This window comes from Mixophyes fleayi, chromosome 4 (genome assembly GCF_038048845.1).
Source record: "Mixophyes fleayi isolate aMixFle1 chromosome 4, aMixFle1.hap1, whole genome shotgun sequence".
Classification (NCBI taxonomy): Eukaryota; Metazoa; Chordata; class Amphibia; order Anura; family Limnodynastidae; genus Mixophyes; species Mixophyes fleayi.
This window is the reverse complement of record NC_134405.1, coordinates 280,984,190-281,007,361: the sequence shown is the minus strand read 5'-3', so window position 1 is coordinate 281,007,361 and position 23,172 is coordinate 280,984,190. Positions and strand designations below refer to the sequence as shown.

Sequence of the window (23,172 nt, the reverse complement as noted above, 5' to 3'; positions counted from 1 at the left end):
TGGAAAATATTAAGCACTTTCATCTAAAAGAGAAGTGTATCTGAATATTAGCAAACATCAAGATGGTGGTAGTCTTCATAAAGTGCCAGGGAGGTACGAGAAACAGAACCATGATAGTGCAAGTAGCAAAAATAATGTTGCGAAGAAAATTTTAAGTCACTCTCAGAAATGGACGTAGCAGGCAAACAGAACGCAATAGCTATTTACTTCAGTCAAACACAGATGCATCCAGGATGGTGGTCTCTACACCATGAATTGTTCCTGCTACTGATAAGACAATTCAGGTTCCTCAAGTGGACATCAGGAATAGACATCACAAAGACAAGCTGAAATTCCAAGGTAACCCGTTTTTCTTTTGACACAAAGCTCCATGGGCAGTGAATAGATGCTCTGTTATAGTTACATAGGCATTTCACCTGGGCTATATCTTTCCTTTGTTTCCACTCATCTCTCGTATTCTAAAACAGATCTAAAAGGAGAAAAAGTAACAGCAGTCCTTCCATGCTACAAGAGCAGCCATGGCCTCTATGGCCAAATCTCCTACACCAAGGAGAAATTCAAATGAAGAGTTGCTAGCTTTAATGGCATGTAGATTGAATGGGAACTGCTCAAGAATAAGAAAATGTCAAAGCAAGTTATCAGCACTGTCACAGACAAGAAAGAAGAATTATTCATAATCTATTACAGAATCTGGAAGAAGTTTATCACATGGTGTGATTCAAAATTCAATAGAATTACAGCGACTTTTCCGCAGGACCATCAGGAAACTTTCAGCAATGGTCTTGCTTTATCTACACTCAATGTATGAGTATCTGCTTCCAATGTGTTCTTAGATTCAAAGTTAGCTTTAGAAGAATTGATTATCTGCTACTTCCAGGTAGTGAAGAGGATCCATCCTTCTAGCAGATCATTTGTTTGTGGCTTCATGGGACCTCAATTTAATTCTCAACATTCTGATGTCTGATCCTTTTGAAACACTGAAAGAAGTTTGTTTGAGATGGGTGACACAAAAAGTGTTGTTCTTGGTGGCAATTACTTCTGTTCTCAGAGTAGGAGAAATACAAGAGCTGTGGTGCAGGGAGTTCTTTCTGAATATCTATGCGAATAAAGTATTATTTAGATCCAAACCGGTGTTTTTCCCTAAATTAGTATCTACATTCCACAATAATCAAATGGGTATATTGCATTTTTTTGTCTACAACTTAATGATGAAAAGGAAAGAAAACTTCACTCATTGCACTTGGTAAGGGAAATTCCTATATGTTATCCAGGCCAAAAGGATTTAAAAACACAACACAACTCTTTTTCCTGCAGGGCCTCGTAAAAGGTCTGCCACTGCTAAACAAGCCATTTCCAGATGGATCAGGGAAGCAATTGTATAGGCATACAAGAGAAATGGGCATTAGGTGCCAGATAGCCCACTCAACACTGATAGTAGCAAGAAAGTAGCCAAGAAACGCAGAGACTGCAGAAATAGAGCTTTGCAAACCATCTAGTTGGCGATCTATTCATACCTTTGCCAGCCATTATCTCATCTGGATATCGTACGCACCCACTCAGTTTGGGAGTTATGTTTTCTGCACAGCCACTAAATAAATTTACGATTCTGAAGCATATGTGGCTAGTTTGTTTTTTGTGACACTCACCACTGAATTGCTTGGGCACATCCCAGTTTAATGGCTGCCATGGAGGATTGAAGAGGAAAAAATGTGAATTATGTTTACTGATAATTTCTTTTCTTCAAATTACTACATGGCCGCCCAGTTTCCCATCCACCCATAGGGTTCTTTTCTAAGCTGTCTATATCTAAGGTGGATAGGGATTCTAAATCTCATTGTAATGGTTGCCATTGAGTATTTTGAGGAAAAGGAATTAACAGTATGCATAAAATTTACATTTTTTTAAAATTATTATTATTAATGAGGAAGGGTGAAAATTATTGTATGGAAATTAAGCATATTAATTTTATTTAGCATTTGTATTTTTTCCAACCCTACCAGACACCTGCAGTGGTTCTGCACACATTTTAAAAGAGTATTGCAAAACATGGATTCCCTGAAATTCTGAGACTACAGCAGGTGTTGAGTATTATAGTGAGTTGAGAACCACTGCTAGTACTCTTGCACAAAACATGGCTGATGTAAAGATGGCTAAATTCACCGTACACTGTCGATCTTTCAACCTCTTTTATCCTCCAGCCTTTACCCGAGTTGTTTTATTTCTCTCATATTTCATACTTGTTCAATCTCCCAGAATTTCCGGGAGACTCCTGAATTCCAAGAAGGTCTCCCGGACTCCCAGGAGAGTAGGCCATTCTCCTGCATCCAGCCCATTTCATAATGATGTAGGGTCGAAATGGGCCTCCATGACACTAATCGTGTCCTTTTGGCCCTGCCCCCCTCCACAATTGCAGTGATCTCACATGAGGAAACAAAAAAATGTTGGAAATTATGTCATATTTTCTTTAATACCTCTTTATTTTACAGTACCTAGACTAAATCTGAAAGCTTGGATTACACTTAAAATGAAAATCAGACCCACTGTTTCACTAATGACATTTATTTTGCATTCATCAAAGTCCCAAACAGATACATAGATGCCATAATTACAGCATGGTTCCAGACAAACTATACTGATTGGTTGGTACATTTACGCAGGTCACATTATTTGTTCTCCAAGCAATGGTTTCTTAAGACTGATCTTCAAGTACCACCAGGGGGTAAATGTATGAAGCTCCGGGTTCTTCAACACCCGCGAGTTCGGCGTCTTCAGCGCCTAAATTTAAAGCGGCGCTGCCTTGTAAAGGGAAGTTTCCCTTTACAAGGCAGTGCCGCTTTAAATTTAAGCGCAGCAGCTCCATTTCGGCGAGTCTGAATTCTACAGCAGCCGCGGCGCTGTCAAGCAGCATCCGCGGCAGTGCTGTATTATACTACAATACAGCACTGCCGCGGACGCTACTTTGACAGCGCCGCGGCTGCTGTACAGTACCGTTGGTTCGCGGAGGGGAGGGGTTTCTGGAGAACCAGAAACCCCCCCTGCGAGCGCCACTGTATTGAAGAACCCGGAGCTTCATACATTTACCCCCAGGTCTTGTTTGGAGGATTTTTGCACAATGAAACTATATGACTAAGGCTGATACCACACAGGCACTTTTTGCACCTATGTATATTAGCCTTGGGAACTCAGTACTTGTAGGCTATAATTTTCTGTACATTGCAAGCAGCTATGTCTGCTTGTAGAGGAAAACAAGGTGAAGAGTGTTAATAAACAAGCACAGAAAGAAATAGTATGCCATTAGCCTTTATCAATACTTAACTCTTTTGTTCACGAATAACTGGGATTATTTTTAAAAACAATTTTAAGAAACCTTGGTCCAAGTAGGCATCATGCACTACATACTTCCAAATAGAATTCCACTGAATTTAAATTGCTACTTTCTGGAAAGTCTAACATATATAAGTACAGCTTATCAAGAATACAGCATACTTACCTACTTTCTTCAGCTCCCTTCCGGGAGCCAGCCAGTGGAGGGGGGCGTGAAGGGGCGGGGTGGCCGAAATCGCGTCATTTCGGCCCCGCCCCCTGTGACGTCATGACGCAAATTGCGTCATTTGACAGCGGGGGCGGGGCCAAACGCCGCGATTCACCGGGAATCGCGGCGTTTGGGATCTAATTCTGCCCACTTCACTAGGAAGTGGGGCACTTCCTAGTGAAGTGGGCAGAATTCGGGAGATTGCCACACTCGCCCGGGAGTCCGGGAGACTCTCACAAAATGCGGGAGTCTCCCGGACATTCCGGGAGAGTTGGCAAGTATGGAATACAGGTGTTTATTTTGCATCCAGAAAAAAATTCTGTACTTGGTAAATGCTAATAAAATGGCATTAAGAGAAACTAAATCTTCAAAAGGAGAAAGCTCTAAAAACAGACTGTATAACAGAAAAGATAATCTTTGTAAAGCCCATGTAATGGTATATTTGTATTTTAGAATTTATATTCATGTTCATATACATTGCTTAGTTGGTGTGACATTTAAGTACGAAAGACAAGCCTCATCTAACTTTAAAGTCATCCTAAGCTAGCAGAATTACCAGTGAAGTTACACTTATGGGTGGCTGTTAAAAATGCCATACCTTAAGAGCTTTGTTGACTTCTTTGATATCTTCCATTTTTAATTTTGACCTAGAAGATATTCAAAAAATATAGCATTTTAAATAAATGTTCTATTGGTTCAAATATAAACATGCACACAAAGTAAAGCCAACACAGAGATATACAAGTTATGACAGCTACATTCAATCCCTCAGAAACCATTTTGTTTGCTGAAAAGCAAAGACCTATCTACTGTACTTCCTCATCACTTATTTAAATTGTGCCAGCAAATTCCGTAGCGTTTTACAATTGGGAACATACAGTACTCAAACAAAACTGGGTAATACATACAGACAGAGAGGTAAGAGGGTCCTGCTCGCAAGCTTACAATCTATGGGACAATAGGCATTTGATACACAAGGTTAAGTGCTACATCATATTGCATATTTGTCCAGCTAGAATGCAAAGGTAAAAAGTATTGAGTGGGCTGTATGATCAGTCACACAGCAATGTTGGTCAGAGGGTTGTTATCTTGCATTAGCTGTGTAGAGGGTAGTAATAGGGTAACCTAGGGAGATTAAGATGGGTATTGAGGAATATCATAAGCTTGTCTGAAGAGCTGAGTTTTCAGAGAACAATTGAAGGTTTGAAGACTAGAGGAAAGTCTTATTGTGCGAGGAAGGGAATTACACAAAATGAGTGCAGCCCGAAAAAAAGTCCTGTAACCGTGAATGGGAGGATGTGATGAGTAGATGAGAGGCGCAGATCTTTTGCAGAACGGAGGTGCCAAGTTGGGAGATATTTTGACACAAGTGAGGAAATGTATATAAGTGCAATTTTGTCGATTGCCTTCTATGTTAGTCAAATAATTTTATATTGGATTCGTTGAAAAACAGGCAACCAACGTAGAGACTGACAGAGTAGCTCAGCAGAGGAAAAACGATTTTCAAGGAAAATCAATCTAGCTGCTGCATTCAAAATAGATTGTAGGGGTTCGCATCTGAATTTGGGAAGACCAGTAAGGAGAGAATTGCAATAGCCGATGCGGGAGATGATGGGTGCTTGAATTGAAGTTTTTTCAGTGTCTTGTGTGAGATATGTGCGTATTCTGGAAATGTTTTTTAGATGTATGTTACATGATTTAGAAATAGAGTTGATGACAGAAACAAAGGATTGTTGTGAGTCAAGGATTACACCTAGGCAGTGAGCTTGCGCAGTGGGATTTTATGGTCATTATTGTCAACAGAAATAGAAATGTCAGGCAGGAAGCTTACGTTCTTGGGTGGGAATATTATTAATTATGTTTTTGAAAAATTGAGTTTGAGTTGGCAAGACGACATTGAAGATGAAATGGCAGAAAGACAGTCAATAACGTGAGACAACAAAGATGGTTAAAGATCAGGAGACGATAGATTAATTTTTGTATCATTTGTATAGAGAAGATACTGAAATCCAAAGCAACTTATTAGTTTCCAAGAGAAGTGGTGTAGATAAAGAATAGCAGAGGACCTAGGATTAAGCCTTGTGGTACTCCAACTGATAAAGGAAGTGGAGCAGAGGTCGATCCAGAGAAATCAGCACTGAAAGAGCAATTAGATAAGTAGGATGAGAACCAGGATAGGACAGTGATTTCAAGACCTAGGGATTGTAGCGTTTGTATGAGGAGAGAGTGGTCAACAGTGTCAAATGCAGCAGAGAGATCCAGGAGAATTAGAAGAGAATAATGGCCTTTAGCTTTTGCTGTGATCAAATCATTGACAACCTTGGTCAGTGCAGTCTCTGTGGAGTGTTGAGAGTGAAAGCATGACAGAAGAGAAACCAGTAAGTAGGTTATTTGCTGTAAAAAAGTATGTGAGACGAGTGTAGGCAATTCTCTCGAGAAGCTTGGAGGGGCATGGGAGCTGGGGTGGTAATTTGCGAGCGCGTTTGGGTCAGAATTTTGTTTTTCAGAATAGGAGTAATCAATGCGTGCATGAATAGTGATGGAAAGATACCAGTAGAGAGAGAGATTAAAGATTTTAGTTAGAGGTGGAATGAGCACAGAAGACAGGGACCTACCAATTTGTAAGGGTATGGGATCAAGGGGACAAGAGGTAGAGTAGGAAAATAAAAAGAGAGGGTGTGAGGGTACTACAAAGGAATTGAGCTGACTGCTTGTCGAGGGAGATGATACCATTTCATGTCAGATATTATCAATCTTGTCCTTGAAATAGGAAGCAAAATCCTGTGCGCTGATGGTAGTCAGGAATGTTTGGTGTGGTAGGGTGGTAATGTTTAGAAAAGATTTAAAAAGGCGTGTTAAAAAGGCATTTGGAGTTAGAAGCCTGAGCATTGATGAGAGATTGGAAAAATGTTTGTTTTGCAGTGTCCAGAGCATTTCGATAGGTGTGGTAGACAGCAGTATATGTGATGATATCATTAGAGGTACAAGATTTACACCAGCGATGTTCTGCTTTACGAGAAAGTTTTTGTAGATTTTGTGTTACTTTAGTGTGCTGCGGTTCACAATGAAGTCTACACGGTGTACTGAACTTGGACATTTTACTTACTAACAACCAACCAATCCCATATGAAAATGTTTAAGGATATTTTGTGAATGCACTCCCTATAATACTATTTGTGCAAATGTGCATTTATCTACCTCACATATACATAGGTGAAAGTCTACAATTTAGATTTGTGGTTTTTCCCCTGTAAAATAGTTTTGCATCTACTTTTGAAGGTTTTTGGGTCTGGAATTGTGCATTAATGAAAAAAAGTAAATGTCCGCTATACCACTTAGGATCACCTCTACAATAAATTACTTTTTCATTATTCTTCTAAGGTATTGCTTACTCATCATGTATCATTACTCATCATGCCATCGTGTATATCTTCAATTAAATAGAAGTGTAATGGGACATCAGGAATGTTTTTATACATGCGTCACTTTACGGTGTGAATATTACATTGATAATTGTGCCCTTATAAATGTTCCAATAAAAAGTATAGGAACCTCCTGAGCACCTTTTACAAAAAAGAAAAAAAACATATCAACACAGACAGTTACAGGGAGAAATAGGTTATCTGGCCATCCACTAGCCAGGGAACACCCCAGCAAATAATATTTATACCTTGAATAAATATCTTGTCCCAGAAAACAAAACCCCATTTATCCAAACATTCATGTTCCCTTACCACATTCAGGTAGGAACACCCTAATCTGGGCAGCTCCTCCTATGGAAGGATGCAACACTGTTACAATCCCATTTAATCTGCATTTGCTCAAACAGATGTGCTTTTTGTTAAACTTTTAATGACCATTCATCATCATCATCGTCATTTATTTATATAGCGCCAGCAAATTTTGTAGCGCTTTACAATTGGGAACAAACATTAATAAAACAATACTGGGTAATACATACAGAAAATGAGGTAGGACCATTGAAACAAAACTGGTATCCAAGCTCTAAGCAAGTGGAATTTGGAACAATAAGCACCGGTATCTAGTGGTCTATAGTAATGTCCTATTTAAGGCAGTGGCGGAACTACCATTGGTGCAGCAGGTGCGGTGCCCTGGGGCCCATGGAGATAATGGGGCCCACTGCACAGAGAACTCATGAACTGTGGGCCCTGGTTCTCCACTTCCCTGCCACAGCTCACAAGTTTTGTCTCTGATTTAAGGGATCCTATAATTTTGAAATAAAAAACTATTCCCTAATTATTAAGTCAGGTGCATTACAAGTCCGAATTCTGGTAAAATAAGCACTGCTTGTAAGGTCTGTCCTGTGAAATCCTGACATAGGATGCATGACCTAGTTCAGCGGTGGCCAACAGACCGCCCGCTCTGTGCTCATGGACTTGCTCGAATGCAGAGAATATTTAAATAAGACAACTGCAGTTGAGAATAGGACAGGAGCAGCCGAGATCCATCCAACTGCTTTGAAAAATACTCCAGGTACACGTTGAAGCATTTCATGAAGCAGTCTGAGGTTTTATTAATGAAGTCTGAAAGGAGTTTTGCAGTACACATTTTGTGGCACGTTGGGGCATGTGGGACAAGTGCTGGGGGGGGGTGCAAAGGTAATTTTGTGGCGGTTTTTTTTTTTGTTTTTTTTTTTAAATTACTGAGTTGAGATAATGTGTGGCCCTTTTGAAGGCTGAGGGACCGCACATGCAGGCCTTGAAGTGCATCATGATGCCCGTCACTAACGTAGATGAACAAGGTTAATAAAAATAACAACCCATAACATCTAAGGTAATGCTGGCACTGGGTTTGTAGATGTGTTTTACAGGACATTGTAGTAGAGAATCACTCTTATAGCACATCCTAACAGTCCCTATTTTGGCAGGACTGACCCGATTTGGGATGTGGGTGTGGATGGCCAGATTTGGATGGAACATAAGATCATGGAACACTTATTTGTGTCCCACTTTTACTGTTTGAAGTGTGAGAAGGTACATCTACTACTTCTCTTGACATAAGAGATGACTTTAACTGTGAACAAGGAGTGTAGTCAATGGTAAACACTCTAATCAACCTTTCCCTCACAAGGACATGCAAACACTCTTGCAATGAGGATAGAGCAGCGATGAGCAGGATATATCTCCCAACAGTTGGGACTAACGTCCTAACTGTTGAATTAACAGGACAGTTCCCCTCAAATGAAGACTGCCCAGTCTTAGTTTGGAGAGTTCGGAAGTATGAGTGTGTCAAAGTGTGTGTCAAAGCCAAGCGAATATCAAGGTACATTTCCATTTGAATCTGGGTAGAAAGTACTGTTAGGTAAGTGAAATGCTGCATCTGCATAGGCACACCCTTATTGTACATTGCCCAAATCAATCCATCCACCTCCTCCAACCCTCGTTCCACCCTTCCAAGTTGGAGGCAGTCATAAGTGGCAAAATATTTTTTTTCTACTGATAGCGCACTCTAAATCATAAGTGTGATAGATTCTTTAGCAAAAAAGTTATGTAATCAACATCTTTAACATACTCGCATCCGCCAGTGTATTACTATTTGTTAAAATGGATGGTGGTCACATACCGTGAAGTACAGTGGTAGGACCGATTTCTGTCCCCATGTTTATAAAAAAAAAAAATCGGGGAGGAAAAAAATATTAAATGTACAAACCAAAACAAAATTGTCTTCTTTTTTTACTATAATGTCCTCAAAATAAACATGTATACATATTTTTCAGGAATGTACTAACTATATAAAAGTAACTATGAAAATTCAGAAAAACTACTAAATTAATCTCTATGGAAAAAATTTATCTAGGATTAGAAAAGTAAGAATTATTCCCTGTGCAAGAAATGGAGCATAAAAACATGAACCATGTTCCAAAGGTGCATAATATCTCTGGTAAATAAGGGGATAAAGACGAACCAGTGATACAAAATATTCTGCCGCTTGAATTTATCAAACATGGGCTCACTGGCTTAAAGATGTAAAGGTATATAAGGCAGCGCCTCCTCTTCCCCAAACACATCAACAAGGCTGAACAAAATGGCAGCCATTTCAATGGGATGTGCTGAAGCAATGTAGTAGGGAAGGCCACAAAGAACACACCAGCCATGTATGCTACAAAGTCATTTAAATTTATTTGTGTGGAAAATATGTCTCCCAAGCTGACAGTCTGTAGAAGGTAAGACATCTAGATGAGAATGACTAGCGAAGGTGTGGATAGATGTCCATTCAGTTGCTTTGCAAAGCTCTGTCGCTGAGACGGAGACCTTCATGCCCAAGATGTTGCTACTGCCCATGTTGAGTGAGTTCTCACTATCTTTGGCACTTCATGCCCATTCCACATTTATGCCTGTATAGCTGCTTCTCTGATACATCTGGAAAATGCTTATTTAGAAGGGGTACACTTTTTCCGAGGCCCTGTAGGAACCTCAAAGATTTGCTGTGTGCTTCTAAATCTTTCTGTCTATGGAAATTGTTCTTACCAAGTCCAATGAGGGCATTTTAGCAGAAGTAATCGCTATCAGGACCACCACCTAAAGTGTCATCCATCTCAGGCATCAGAATATTGAGAAACAAATTGAGGTCACATGGCGATACAAATGATCTAATAGAGGGACAGATCCTCTTCACTGCTTAGAAGCAAATAATCAATTCTTCTGAGGTTAATTTGGTATCTAAAAAGACACTCAATGCGGAAGCTTGTAGCTTGAGGGTAGATAAGTCAAGAACCTGTGGAATAGTTATAACAGTTGGATTGAATCTAGTATCACACTATATGATACACTTCCTAAAAATTCCGTAACAGGTTACAATCTATTACAGAATCTGTAATACATATTGAAGAGTTCTTCTATCTTGCTTGCAAAATCATAACATTAAAGCTAGCCATTCTGGACTTGCATGAAGAATTGTGCCTTGGTGCAGAAGATCTGGCTGAAAAGGCAGCGGTCAAGATTGGTCCCGGAGCATCTCCCAGGCAACAGGAAACCTCGGATGGCAAGGCCAAAATTGAAGGATCATTATTACTTCTGCCTACTCTCTTCTGGTCTATTTCAGAACACAAACAATGAGACACCGCCCAAGCGAATGTTCACTGAACTGTCAGAGGGTCAATCCCCTCTCTTCCTGGAAAAAGCACCTGGGTACCTTGATTTTTTTGCTTGTTACCATAATGTCCACTTGAGGAAGCTTGGATTTTCCAGGGGAGTGGATTTTCTGGGTCCACTCTGCTGGATGAATCTGTTTTCAACTAAAGTAATCGGCTGTATTGTTCTGTTTGCCTGCTACATGCAATGCAGAGAGGGACTTTAAATTTTTCTTTGCTCAAGACAGGATTTTTGCAACTTCCACATTCATGGTTCTGCTTATAGTATCGCTCTTGTGATTTATGAAGGCTGCAACCTGTTGTCCGAAAATATTCTGAGATATTTCCATTTTAGTTGAAGTTAAAAGTGTTGAATTCCGTTCCAAAACTGCTCTGATTTTTAAAGACAAGTATGTGAACGCACATTGTGTGATTCTGTCCCCTACTGGTGTTAATGAGGATGGATATGAGCAGTAATCATTGTGGAGTCATGATTTGCCATACTTTCTTTAATTCTGAATGCCCAAAAGGACTATTTGAGTACAGCAGGAACATTATGACAAGTGTATTGTCTCCCTGCCCTATAACTTCTCACTTCTATGAAGTGTTCACAAGATGGGGAAGAATAGAGGTATTTTGACCTACCATCTTGTGGCAAGTAGTTAGATTTACCCCTAGATCATTGTGTCTAATTTATACCCAAAGAGTAGGGACCATTGAAATGAAAAATTGGCTAGACTAATTCTTGACTAAGCATCTGTTTCCCAACTAGAGGGCTCTTCAGGGCACCACTGTTGATTCCACTGACCTTGCTGCAAAAGCAATGGTGTCCCAAGCATCACATAAAAATGCTATATGTCTGTCCATAACCTCAATGCTTTCAGAATGTATTGTCTGCTCACTTTCTCTTGTACATTTGTATAAAGTGTCTCTCCCAACTGTGAGGATTTACAACACTAGCCCCAGAAGACAGCTGTCAAAAAAGAGTTCACAATGACAGCTGCAAACACAATCACTCAATTCCTGTAATCAGCACTATGCTAAGAACAGCAATCTAGCTAGTTGCCTCACCTGGACTGCTGCAAAACTTTCTTGACTCTGCAATCAGCCCTGCAGTGAAAAGGTCAAGTCAATCACAACTATTTATTTCACACCTGTTTGTAGCCTTTATCTCTCAGTTCTACCACACTTTTGCAGGAGCAAAGTTTTGATTTGGATTTATCTGCATGTGTTTTGAAGAAAACTTTTTTTTTTCACTGTACATCATGATTCTACCTTCTCCAATCGTGACCTTGGCTTCGATCCCCACCATTCTACCTTCTCCAATCCCTTGACTTTCTCTTCTTCTTCTTCTTCATGATCACTCCTCTCTGGACTAAGCACCTTTGCCAGACATGTTTCTTTTCTGGGAGCTGCCAGCACAGTGACACCCACAGTCTATGTACTCTGGATACTGAGGACATGGTCATGCCTGACATCAGTGTGATTCCAGATGAAATCGGAAGCTTAGAGGAACAATATTTTCAAGAGTAAGAGTAGTTCTGGTCGACATGCTAGCTACAAGTGCATTAACTTTTGAAACCAAGGTCCCCTTCTCAGCTTCATCATAACTGAATGGATACATATGATCTAATATTTTTGAGCTAGACTGACCTTTTTCAACCTGTGCCCGTTCCTTATGATTAAGTTCTTTCACTACCTGATGCACTAGAAAAACTCTACACTTCTTGCTGCGATCTTCAAATGGGATTTATGATATATATTTTAGCAACATCTCCACATTATCGAAAGAAAACAACCAAGATGTTTCCTTAATTTATCTCGATCACTAAAAGAGTCTTCTAATTTCAAAAGAGAATCAACTCTGACTGAGAATATTTATCTTCAATATGCATACTAATACCAATCCTTGTACAGTACACAGATCCTCCTTGGACACAAAATATTCCTTGATCCAGAAAAAAATTCCTTAAACTGTTCAAGGGATGGACTTTTTCCTTTGAATTGTGAACTACACATTGTACAAAAGACGCTTTCAGATTCAGTTAATAAAGGTTTATCACAGGCTCCACAAACTCTATGATGTTGTACTTTGCTCTCTTTCTTTCCTTCCACAAGAAGAACTCTACAAGAGAACTAAAAAGCAGGGGTGCCGAGAGGAGGAGGGGGGGAGCGGGTACTGATTACCGGAGCACAGGTATGCCAGGGGGCCCGCACTGCAGACTGGCAAGATTTTTTTTTTCTTTAAGTAATTTTTTTTTTTTTCTGCTGTTTTTTTGTTTTGTTTCCTGGGAAGGGGGGCAGGGAGTCGTGGGGGTGTTGGGCAGGCAGTCTATGCGTTCCCTGCAAACACTGTCAAGTCGCATACTTTGCGCTGTGACAGTTTGCAGGGACCGCACAGGCTGCATCAGTCTCCACTAGGCAGTGGCTAGATCCCGGTCACTATGACACCAGCAGGTCATTTCACTGCTGCTGGGCAGAGAGGGGGCATGTGTGACAATAGCTGCTGGGCAGCGAGGGGGCATGATGTGTGACTATAACTCCTGGGCAGAGAGGGGGCATGTGTGATTAAAGCTGCTGGGCATAGGGGGGCATGTGTGATTAAAGCTGCTGGGCATAGGGGGGGCACGTGTGATTAAAGCTGCTGGGCAGAGAGGGGCATGTGTGACTAAAGCTGCTGGGCAGAGAGGGGCATGTGTGACTAAAGCTGCTGGGCAGAGAGGGGCATGTGTGACTAAAGCTGCTGGGCAGAGAGGGGGGGGTCATGTGTGATTAAAGCTGCTAGGCAGTATAGTACTGCCATAGGTTTCCCTTCTAGTCGACTATAGGGGGGCCCCATGTAGTTGCTGTACTGGGGCCCAAAATTCTCTTGGTGGCCCTGACTGAAAGGACAGAGTATTACTGACAGTTAACTATTTATCTAATGTGGAATGCATGGACAACAAAGCACCTGTAACTAAGGGGCTTACCTAGAACAGGTGCACTTCGGCTGCTGCACAACGGGTGTTAATCCGTTCCCAGGACTGGGAACACTTCAAAGAAGTTCTGAGTGGTTCTTTAGCCTGGTCTTCCATCTTGGCACTCTGTGACCTACGAGGAGGCTTGTGCGCAAATCGCAAAGGTCCGTGAACGGACACAAAATATGAAATCCTTAAACCAGATGTGCTCGTGGAGCTAGCAATCTTATGTTCACCGGGTAGCTGTCCCAGTCCTATGTATTACCGAGCTGAATACTATAAATGAAATAACGAGCGTTTATAGTTAAATATATTGACCATGCTCTCGCTCACTCCTCTGAAGCAAGTTGTTACTTTATAAGACCGGTGCAATGACAGTGACTGACAGCTAGGCAGACTTGCATTGCAGAATTGCGCATACTGGATTGGTTGGCTCATACACAGAGACTGAGGGGTATATTTACTAAACTGCGAGTTAGAAAAAGTGGAGAGGTTGCCTATAGCAACCAATCACATTCTAGCTATCATTTATTTAGTGCATTCTACAAAATGACAGCTAGAATCTGATTGGTTTCTATAGGCAACATCTCCACTTTTTCAAACCCGCAGTTTAGTAAATATACCCCTGAGTCAGTTATATCACAGTAATGCAATTTTAGCTTTTGCGCTATATCAGATCCCATCAGAATACTGTCCTAAAGATGTGGGTGAAGTTGCAGCTATATGTAATGGAGTGACAAGATAGTTTTTAACAGAACTGCAGTAGAATATCAGGTTTACACTCTTACACTTACAATCTAATTTAAATAGATAAATTACAATTTTGAGGTTTACTGGTTCTTTACGTTTTCCACAATATGTCCGATAACTTGCCTAAAAAGTGAGAAGAGCTGGATTCCATTGTGTAGCTTGTCTTTAGTTATATAAAATAACATTTTAGTATAAAAATATCAAATACATTTAATACCACATTTCTTTTAAACTTCTGTAAAAAAAATAATTTATAAATTAAAATTGACATGAAAAGGAAATTCTAAAATCATTATCTGTGACAAAAGCTAAATGACAAATGCTGAAAATATCAAAGGCCAAAGAAAATGTCATTGTGATGTCAACTTTGAAAAGCATAGTGGGAGAATGTAAAGCCGAAACTCAGCCAAAACTAAATGAATAGCATAGTTGTTGAGTCACATAATGACTACTAACTAGCTTGCCAAACCAGAAAATAAAATCAATATTACCAGACATGCAAAAGGGAAAGCTGGTAAGGAGGCATTATTTATGTTATAAGAATTTATCTGGAGGTACGAGGGGAAGTGTGCGCAATGAGGAATGTCAATCAAATACTGTTATCAAAGGAAGCAGAAGAAAGTAAAGATATCTTTGCACTACAACTAAAATTTAACTTTCAATAAATTACTTTAAACTATATGGAATCCTTAAAAAATGATTGCCATAGGCCAGGCTTAAATTGGGGTATGTGGATCTGATAGGGTTAATACCACACACTTTAAATTCCAGTCACAGAGAATTGAATTACATTGTATATATTATGTAGGGTAACTTCAGATTTTCATCCTTAGACCCTTAAATTAGTATTTCAAACTCTAGTCCACAAGTACCATCTTAGCAGCTGATATTTAGTGGATTTCTAAAAAAACAGCTGAGATAAATACTTCAACATAGTATAAATGTACTCCCCTGTGTGTGATTAAAAAAATCCTCAAAACATGGCTTGTTGGATGCAATTCAGGACCGGAGTGGGGAGTTAAATTAGCCAATATCTGCTAGCCTCTCAGATAAATTGGTTACTTACACTGATTGTTAGACTTAGCATTTTTCTGTAATGAAATCAGCATACACTGGATGTCATTGGTAGAAAGCTGTCTATGAAAGACATCTCTGATCTCTGGAGTACTTGGACAGACAGCAGTGGAGAAGCCATTAAATTTAGGATGGATGCTGCGGCCTTTTTGTACAATACAGATGGAAGATTTTGCAGGTGAATTCTAATTAGGAGAATCATCCACAAACAATCATCCACAAACATTACCCTTTTTCTTGGGAGTGCCATAATGTTTACGGAAGATCTTTAATTTAAAATGTGACAAAGACTAGATGAAATAGAGCTGTTATGCTCTCTCAGAACAGAGCTCCCATTTAGGGCCTGATTCATCTTCAGATATAAGTCCCATTGCATGCCAGTGAATGTAACTGCATCCAATTCATGTCCAAAGCAAATGACACTTCTGACTGCCTAAGACTTGAATGGCGAAATAGGGTCTAAAGCACGTAGAAAATGTACAGTAAGGTTGTGCCAAGGTCAAGTGCATGCACATTCGTCCGATTCAAGCTTTGGGCATGTCTGAGGTACGTGGTTTTTAGCCCTACCACTGCCACCAGCTACAGGGCAGGTGAAAGTACAGACTGATAGTGATGACTAACACTTATGCCTGCCAGAACATGCTTGTAAGTAAGAGAACCAATAAAAATAAATTGTATGTACAGTACCTATTAAGAACTTAAAGATTTATGTATTTCATGTATTTTTTTATGTCTTTATTAATTATACTATGGAGCTTTGTTAATTTAATTGCTTTCTTTTTTTTTTGCATGCGTTCTAATGGGACTTGGTATTATACATATGCATGTGCATATCCTGTAGTCTGTTCTGTATCATAGCTAGAGCGTACTTATACTCATATTCAAATGAAAAAACATTTTTGCGATCTGCTTGTGCTTGAATACGGGCGTATGTGCGTGCAATGATGTCCGATATTTTAAAATGCAAATTGGGTTCACATTTAAGGTGAGGTAATTGGACCTTTAGGGGCATATTCAATTGTTGGCGTTTTCCACCGCGGAAAAAGTATTACCGTTATTACGGTAATACTAAGCCAGATTTCAGCTCGCAGCTCCCTGAGCCGCGAGCTGAAACCCAGCGTGAAATGTACCGTAATAACAGTATTTACGCACACTATTACAGTAATGACGGTAATAGTGTGCACAGCGCGTTACTTTAGGCAGTAACGCCAACAATTGAATATGCCCCATAATGTAATGCTGGGGTGGTCTGTTAATTGAATGTGGGGCTGAGATTTTAGAGAATGAGGGCTATTTATTAAATATAAATATGAATTATTTAATGGGTGCTATTTAATTTGTGGGATGATGGTGGGGCTATTTAATATAATTATGGGGCCTATTAATTTAAGGAGTGATGGGACCTTTAATTTATGCTAGGGTGGTTTATTGAATGTGGGACTGAGTGTGGAGAGGAGGGCTATCTATTAAATGTGAATCTGAATTATGTTAATGTTGGGGATGTTTAACAGGAAATAGTATTTCAATTTAATCATCCCCAACATTAAATAATTCATATTCCCATAAACCTATTAATTTATTATTGATGCTGGTTGAGGGGAAATAGGTCTTTTTACTAAATGTATATACTATGAATTTAATGTTGGGGCAGATTGCAGGAAGGGAGGTCTAATTTTCATCATCACCAGTTATTTATATAGCGCCACTAATTCCGCAGCGCTGTACAGAGAACTCATTCACATCAATCCCTGCCCCATTGGAGCTTACAGTCTAAATTCCCTAACACACACACACACACACACACACACACACACACAAACAGACAGACACAGAGCGAGAGAGACTAGGGTCAAATTTGGTAGCAGCCAATTAACCTACCAGTATGGTTTTTGGAGTTTGGGAGGAAAACAAGGCGACCCAGAGGAAACCCACACAAACACTGGGTGAACATACAAATTCCACACAGATAAGGCCATGGTCGGGAATCGAACTCATGACCCCAGAGCGCTGAGGCAGAAGTGCTAACCACTAGGCCACTGTGCTGCCCATAATATTGTTAAAAATGGGTGCTATTAATTTAATGTTGGGGCTGGTTGGAGCTTTCAAAATTTCATGCAACTGTCTTTTTCCAAATAGGGCACCCAACATTCCAGCATGCAGACAAGCAGCAACTGAGCAAAAGATACCAGCAGTTGCAGGTAGTTAAAGTGGCCACAACAGGTAGAAGAGAGCAGGACTGTCAACTGTCCTGATTCTGATGGGGCAGTCCTAAATTTGGGTGACTGTTCCACTTAGTCAGGATGTGGTCCAACTGCAAGGACAGTTGATAGGTATGCTAGCCATATTAGACCATACGGGCCCTGTCTTACGTGATCCGGGCCCCCTAGATCCTTTATCCAGCTCTAGCTGTGACAAAACCATGGAGCCCCTAGGAAAGTGGCTGCATGTAGCAACCACCTTGGCGGAGAAGGAACGGGTTTGTAACCACTAAAATTAGGAGATATTCAGGTTCTAATCTGACTGAAGATACTAGAGAATTTTATGGTCTGTGAAAAAGAGATTTCCAAAGCAAACTTTACAGCCAAATGATCTGACAAAACAAATACTTTTAGCAAACAAAAGTGTATTTGAAAAGAAACTACATGGGCAACATTTTCCCAGTTTATTGCCCCTACACTGATTGAGAAGACATCTACCTGGTCTCGTGATGTTTTAGTAGAGGAGTATTAGAGAATGCTTCCTTTAGCTTTAGTTTTCATAACAAAAAGGGATTACATGCAACTTGTGGCGTAGTACTAGTAATTAAGTCAATGCACAATCAAAGAGTCGGTGGATGGGTAAAGAGGTTTGGATATTTCAGACTGCCAGATGAATGGGAACAGGTAAGTCATATTTTTTCAAGACAGGTAGTAAGGCATGGAAACCCCAAGATAAGACGTAACTGGATCACAAGTTGATGATGACTGTGAAGGTAAACTGAAAAGTACTGGATTCAAACATTAAAAGATGAAAGAGACTGAACTGATTGGAGATGTTAACATTGACTAGGATTGCATCTCTGGAACCACATGTGTTTCCCAATTTTAAGGGCACTAGCTAACAAAGTAGTTCTTGCATTCTGCTGGGAATTTATCTTCCACATATTTATCATACATATCCTGAAGTGTAGTGTGTCTGTCTCAAGATGGCAAGTGCCGTATATGCAGATCATACTTAGACCTATGTTCAAAATGAGACAGATCTGCTTCTAGTTGAGTACAGAAGTGTGTATGCATAAATTACGTTTGTTTTTTAAAAAAACCGCACAATAAATTAGCTTTATATGCCTTAATGAATCAGGCTCTCTATTTTCCCTTCTAACCTCTCAACAACTATGGGTTCCTAAAGAAGCTGAATGAGGGTTTGAAGATGAATATAATCAACTGTTACAAATACATTTTTAAAACCTATCTATAAGGAGACAGAACCTGAAAGGGTTTAGAGGTGGGTAACAACATTAATAAATTGAATGGAAGCATTTAATGATAAAGACTAGATAAAGATGGTGTGTTTACTTTGAAAAAAATGCACCTTAGGAATGACAAAAATATGCAAGGTCAATAAGATCATTTGTCTTAGAAATGCTTCACACCTAAGACTATTTCGATGACTAGGTGACATGGTGATTCAAGGATAGATGGCTTCACAATCAGCCTAAGCAGTACCCCTAAACTAACAATACAAGTTTGTTTAAATAAAAGAGCTACTAATAGTATTTACAAATATACATATTAAGGTTTTAGGAGATATAGGAGGTATAGGCAGCCCCATTCACTTACTGAGAGTTAATATCCCAGCATGTCTCTACTGTTGTCTCAGGTCTGGTGTGGAGAATAGAGTAGCAATGCTAACATGCCACTTTACCTTGTCTGGACTACCTTCCTGGAAGAACCCTCTGAGTTGCAGCTGATGGTTAAGACAGATGAAGAGCACAGATCTGAAGGTAATCGTGCACATTGTGTATAGTGTGTACACATGAATTGGACTTTTTCCCCGCCTGTAGTTAGTAAAATCACTAAATCTATCGCATCGTTAGAATTTTCCTGTAGTGTGTACCCAGCCTAACTCAGCAGTTTTCTTATTTAAGGTCATCTGTAGTTTACAAAGGGAGATGGCTGAGGCATATTCACTTACTGGATTTATAAAATTGGTTCATTGTCTTTCCTACAACAAATAGCACCTATACCAATAATTAGTAAGAAGCATAAAATGATTCAGGGAATTAATTGGACTGATATTTCTGGTTTAGTAAATATATTTCCCCTGTGAGGTTAAAATAGCAAATGCCCACTGGGAAGGTTTGCTTGCCTTCCTCTGGATTACATTTTAGGAAAAGTTGGACTTGACCACTTTTTTTTGTTTCCAAAGCACACTACTATGTAACTTCTTAAAAATGTTATCGAAGAGAAATGAACCATACATACATACAGTAATGAAAACCTACTGGCTAAGGTGGAGGCCCATTTCTTGCAAGGCCTGTTCCTGTTCATCGCACAGCTTCTCCAATTGCTTTTTCTCAAGAAGTACCTTATCAAAATCCTGTAGTAAATAAAGAGAGAGACATCTATTCACTAAGGGTTGAAGGAGCCAATGACATCCCAAATTTATTACAAATATATATTACATTATTTATTTTCTTGTATTATGGTTGGAAAATAAATTAAAAAAAAAAACCTAACAATGATCGTATTTGTCTAACAAGTTAGAGGTAGGGAATGAGACAACACAGATTATTAGGTTTTCAAGTTCACAAATACATACCCAATGACCACCCTTTACACAGCTAACACAAGACAACAAAACTCTAACCAACATTGCTGGGTGACTGATCACACAAAATAGCTTATACCTTTGCATTCTAGCTGGACCAATGTGCAATATGATGTAGCACGTGCCCTTGTGTTTCAAACTCCCATTGTCCCATAGATTGGAAGCTTGCAAGCATGGCCCTCTTACCTCTCTGTATGTATGTATTACCCAGTATTGTTTTATTACTGTTTGTTCCCAATTGTAAAGCGCTACGAATTTGCTGGTGCTATATAAATAAATGTTGATGATGATGATGATGATACATAAAAATATGAGTTCCCAGATATGCAATCCTGGTAATTTGAAGCACCAGAGATGATATAGTATGCTCTCAGGGTAGGAAAAGCAAGGCCAACTGAGGCTCTGGATCTATAGTGTGGTCATTCTGAAAAATGCCCTCCCCTTTCCCCCTGACCGGAGAGGAGATATATTTATTAATCTTTAGGAAAATCCACCCAGGAATATATAAGAATGCATGCTGTAATGGATATAAAAATAACTGTTAGACCCTTCCGAGATAGGATGGCAAACCACAGATCTTCAATTTGTGATGCTTTAAACCAGGGTTGTCCAACCCGCGGCCCGCATGCGGCCCAGCACGCCTGTAAATGTGGCCCAGAAGGAGTTTTGGTTGTGGCAAGGGGCAGCACTGTTAATGGAAAAAAAAAATCCTGCAAAAAAAAAAAAAGAAAATACTTACCTTGCGGTCACGTCAGCTGGTACTCTGGCTCCCTCCCTTGTCTCCTCCTCCGTGCGGTGCTCGCAGTGAATGTCGGGCGTGATATCATCGCGCCCAACATCCATTGCGGAGCGCAGCACAGAGGAGTCACCTGCGCGAGAAGAACATTCAGCAGCACAGAATTGGAGAAAAGAAGAGAAGAGGACAGGAGAACAAGCCGATTAAAAGGTAAGTTAAGGGGGATTTTTTTTTTATTTCAAGGGACGCTGACCAGTGAATAAAAGTCACCTGGTCCTGGAGCATCATGGACCTTATCTCCCTGCTACATACTTCTACTTGTAATACTAATGGGGCATTATATATTATTCTCTTTGGCCCATTATAAGTTGTTATCCCTTAACTAACATAGTGGTGTAATTAGCAAAACAGGTCACAATTTGGGGTCACAGTGATGTATATGTCAGGTACCGCAGGCCTGGTCAGGGCACCCCGATATACAATGCCTGGCTTAAATGCACTTTATTGATATTGCATCGAAACAATACAAAAAGTGATTATAGTATAATAACTAGAGAGGATTTTTTGAACAGGGCGATTGAAAGGTAAGTATAGGGGGATTTGAAAAAAAAGTGATATATATATATATATATATATATATATATATATATATATCACTTTTTTTCTCATTATATATATATATATATATATATATATATATATATATATATATGTTAACTATGTTTTCTATGGTTTTTTGGATGATCGGCTATCATTATTGTTAGTGTATCTTATGTGCGGCCCAAACCAAACTTGTCGTCTTCCAATGTGGCCCAGGGAAGCTAAAAGGTTGGACACCCCTGCTTTAAACACTGGCTTTAGTGATCATCCTGTTGCCTGTCACACACAATTGATTTTTATTGTTAATAGCAAACACCTCTGTGCCCCTATTTTATGACTGCGCTATTCTTATCTTTTCCCCCCATCCTTTTTTGTCTGTCATTTTTTATTGGCACTTCCAGTTTGTGTTCCATTGTGGAAAACATTGGATCACCTGGTTCTGTTTTTTCAGTCATGTGAGAATACTATTATTTATTAGTTAGTATTTAACATATCTGTTCTTATATGGATAGTAGGTTTATGGCCTTACATTTGATATAGGACTCATTATAACTCCTTCTTGCCAGTCTCTTGTATTTGTTAGTTCATTTATCATTCTTTGGATTTGATCATTAACCTCCAGCTTGGAATGCACTTCCAGTTTCCTGCTGTATGTGATTATATGTCCCCTGTTTATATACAGATAGTTAGCAGATTACTTCATGCTATAATCAGATGTACAATACTGTTGAGACTTAAGTCCCATCATTATTTCTCATTCCTTTAACAATATTTTCTACTTCCGGTTTTGTATTCCAGCTTGAAATGCACTTCCAGTTTCTACTTTTTCGTCACTGCACGACTATATAGACACACAGATAAGCCACAACATTAAATCCACTGGCTAGTGAACTGAAAAACGTTTATTATCTCATTACAATGGCACCTGTCAAGGAGTGGGATGTATTAGACAGCAAGTGAGTAGTTATTTCTTGAAGTTGATGTGCTGAAAGCAGGAAAAATGGGCAGGCATAAGGATTTAAGCGACAGACAAGGGCCAAAAAGTGATGGGGAGACAACTGGGTCAGAGTATTTCCAAAACAGCAGGTCTAGTGGGGTGTTTCTGGTATGCACTGGTTGGTACCTACCAAAAGTGGCCCAAGGAAGGACAAATGGTGAACTGGCAACAGGGTCATGGGCCATCAAGGCTCTTTATTGTACATGAGGAGCGAAAGCTAACCAATCTGGTTCAATCCTACAGAATAGCTAGTGTAGCACAAATGATGAAAAAGTTAATGCTGGCTACGACCGAAATCTGTTAGAACACACAGTGCATCACAGCATTCTGCGTATGGGGCTGCGTAGCCACAGACTGGTCAGAGTGCCCTTGCTGGCCCCAGACCACCGTCAAAAGTGCCTACAATGTATATGTGAGCGCCAGAGATGGAACAGTGGAAGAAAGTGGCCTGGCCTGATGAATTATGTTTTCTTTTACAGCATGTGGACGGCCGGGTGCAGAAGAAGGGAAGCCAGTGGATGCAGTGTGATGCTCTGGGCAATGTTCTGCTGGGAAACCTTGGGTCTTAGTATTCACGTGAATGTTACTTTGACACGTACCAACATACCACCTACCTAAACACTTTTG

The 23,172-nt window shown here is 39.8% G+C and overlaps 1 protein-coding gene across 1 annotated transcript in view; it reads right to left on the bottom strand.

The window, feature by feature from the left end:
* The window catches only part of LOC142152797 (RUN and FYVE domain-containing protein 1-like), a 183,454-nt gene that overhangs the window by 8,221 nt on the left and 152,061 nt on the right, over nucleotides 1-23,172 (bottom strand). Inside the window, exons 15-16 of the mRNA XM_075209791.1 lie at nucleotides 19,887-19,981; nucleotides 4,131-4,179 (exon numbers count right to left, since the gene is read on the bottom strand). Coding sequence (XP_075065892.1) covers nucleotides 4,131-4,179; nucleotides 19,887-19,981 — 144 coding nt within the window. The remainder of the gene's footprint in view (nucleotides 1-4,130; nucleotides 4,180-19,886; nucleotides 19,982-23,172) is intronic.